Here is a 2,709-nt window from a genome sequence, read left to right as displayed (position 1 = left end):
TATCCTGGACATTTGGGGTATTACGTTAGAGTCTCTGGCTCTTATTAGAGTTATTTATTTTAGCAACCATCCTCTGACACAGTGGCGCATGGGTAATCAGGTGGGTAGGGAAGAACAGAAAAGCAGTTTAACCTAATTTACAACACATGCCAGGCCATTCATGGCCTTAGAGGAAATACCTGCTCCTTCAGTTAGGCAGGTGTTTATTGAGCACGTGGCACAGATGTGGGCATAGAAATTTGTTGCACTGGGGGCAGCAGGCAGCCTGGTAGTCTGAGCAGGACAGGAGGTCTCCTCCTGGACCCAGGTGAGCAGGAAGAGAGAGCTAGAATGAGGACTGCCATACACTACCAGACAGCGGTGTGCCCAGTCAGGGGGACTGTACCTGAGAGAGACCCACACCAGAGGTCCCTGAAGGCCCGTGAAGAAGTCCGACAATGAACAATGGCCGTAAGCAACTCTCAGGAAGCTCAGAACTGCCCTGTCCACCTTCCTCCCTCCGCAGCCTCACCTCCAGGAGCCAGAAGCTGAGGTTAACTGGGAAGGCGGGGGCAGGGGGGTGCGCAGGGGACAGGAGAGCTCGGCAGGGAGAGTGGGAACATCCCTCCAGCCCAGTTGGGAAAGAGGTTTGAAGTGACTGGAGTCTCTACCATTACATGGACGGATGGGGAATTGAAGTTAGTGCCTTGAGACCGCTGTTACTTAAAGTGGCAGCAGACAGACACATGGTCACTTCTGGGTAGGAGAATAGCAGGGTAGGGGCATGGCCAGCCCCTGATGCAATGCCAGCAGCATCCTGGTTCTTGTGCCAGCAGGGGCATCCTTGGGTATCACAGGGTGGTTTCGGACTGAGCATCTACGATTTGTTTTCCCTATGCGAAATTTTATGTTCAAAAAGTTTTTTAAAATAAAGTGACGACAGGCCTTTTTATTGCCTATGTGTGAATACATGGGCTGACTTGAGTTTTATCAGGGGTGGGAAAAGACAGAGCCTGAACAGACTCCGAGAGACAACTGAAGTCACAAATACATGGCTTTTGTGATTATATCCCAACAGGTCCACAAGTTCAGTGGAATAACTTCTTGTTCATAGGTTAAGTCACTGGCGTGCCAGATTTAGCCGAAAAACAATGAAACATTTTTTTAGTGTATGTCCTATCCAATATTCGAGACATACACTAAAAAAATTATTTGTTGTTTATCTGAAGTCCAAATGTAACCAGATGGCCATCCAACCACAAGATAAATGCTTGTGATGAATCTAGTGCTACAAGAAGGGCCTCTCCCTTCAGGCACCTTGGGACCTGGACAGACATTACGATGATAGAAAGAGGGGTTCAGGGCCAGGCCTCCAGCCACACAGCTAAGGCCGCTTAAATCACTCTTTAGGGCCATGGGGACCTAGAGCAGAATAAATAGCTTTGGAAAAATCAGAAATGGGTCTTCCTTGCATGAGAATATAGTGAAATGAAATTTATAGCTGTTACCTAACCAATGTGCACCATTCTAGAAAACAAGACTTAGGGAAGGAGGGCACAGAGATTTGTCCTGCCCACATCTCAGCATTCCTCAGCCCCCAGGTCTCTCATCATGGGCTTGCCCAGGGAGATGTACAGGTAATGGTTTCAGATCACAAAGCAAAAAGCACTGGATGCCTCTCCAAGGCCTTTCCAGAGCATTCTATGACTCTACATGTAATACCACACATGCAGTCAGGAAAGAAGGATCATCCTGGTAGGGTTTATTTCACCAGTTCAAGGTAAAGTCTTCATGTTCATAAGGTAACTCTAAAGAACACACTTGAAATGTCTCCACAAAACTAGAGAGTCTCTCTACCTAACAGTCACCTATACCACACGCAACGGCTCAGAAGACAAGTCATCTTTCCTACAGAGGCTCTAGACAAACTAGGAGGTAGTTGGGTCCCAGTTTGGCCAGCAACCCTCCAAAGCTGTCAAGATCCACTTGGCAGGGGGAGCAGATGGATGACTCCATGCCCTGGGCCCTGGAGTGGCCAGGCAGCAGGTGGCCAGGAGCTGGGCATGAAGGAGGACCAGGCTGGGGCTAACAGTCCAGGCCCCTCTGGTCGTACCCAGGAGCCCGAGAGCCGTGGTTTGCCAACCCCTGGACCAACCAAGAGAAGGCTGCCCATGAGGACAGGGCTCTGGAAAGTTGCAGTTAAGATGTCAGGAAACCCAAATTGAGCATCCTCTCATCTAAGCAGCCATTCACCCTGGCTACGGAACACCACTACTAGCTTGCATGTCCACACAAGAGCCTGGAGAGTTATACTTTGTTGGTATATTCTGTCCGGGAACCACTGTGGTATCTCTTTTAAGTGAAGTGGGGCAAAAGAAGTGGACTATGTACAAGCTGGGGCTCCTGACCCCAGGGCTGGAAAGTCTGGCTGCTCTGAGCTTCCTTTCTCCTGACGGTGCTGTGAGAGTCACAGCCACACTGGTGGCCTGGCCCAGAGAGCTGCCCGTCACCACGGTGGGCTTGGCTGACTCACAAAGGCGTGTTTGTCCCTGCGGGCAGAGGAGGAAGGTTCCTTTTCCTCCACCTCTAGGAAACCAGACACATTCCTGACTTGGACGAGGGAGCAGCCTCCTTCACAGTGACTCCCTTCATGTCATCGGGCATCTGCCCATCAGCACGCCATACGTTCAGGTCCCCAAAGACGCCTGTCTCAATCATCTCCTCCTGCCA

The 2,709-nt window shown here is 50.3% G+C and overlaps 1 protein-coding gene across 1 annotated transcript in view; it reads right to left on the bottom strand.

Annotated features, from left to right (window-relative positions):
• Positions 1-2,565: 2,565 nt before the first annotated feature.
• GRK1 (G protein-coupled receptor kinase 1) overlaps positions 2,566-2,709 on the bottom strand; it is a 13,424-nt gene continuing 13,280 nt past the window's right edge. The window contains exon 7 of the mRNA XM_011379547.1: positions 2,566-2,703. Within this exon, the coding sequence (XP_011377849.1) occupies positions 2,566-2,703 (138 nt within the window). The remainder of the gene's footprint in view (positions 2,704-2,709) is intronic.

The sequence above is a fragment of the Pteropus vampyrus genome, unplaced genomic scaffold (assembly GCF_000151845.1).
Source record: "Pteropus vampyrus isolate Shadow unplaced genomic scaffold, Pvam_2.0 Scaffold363, whole genome shotgun sequence".
Lineage (NCBI taxonomy): Eukaryota > Metazoa > Chordata > Mammalia > Chiroptera > Pteropodidae > Pteropus > Pteropus vampyrus.
The sequence above is the reverse complement of the archived record's forward strand: the minus strand, read 5'-3'. Positions and strand labels throughout refer to the sequence as shown.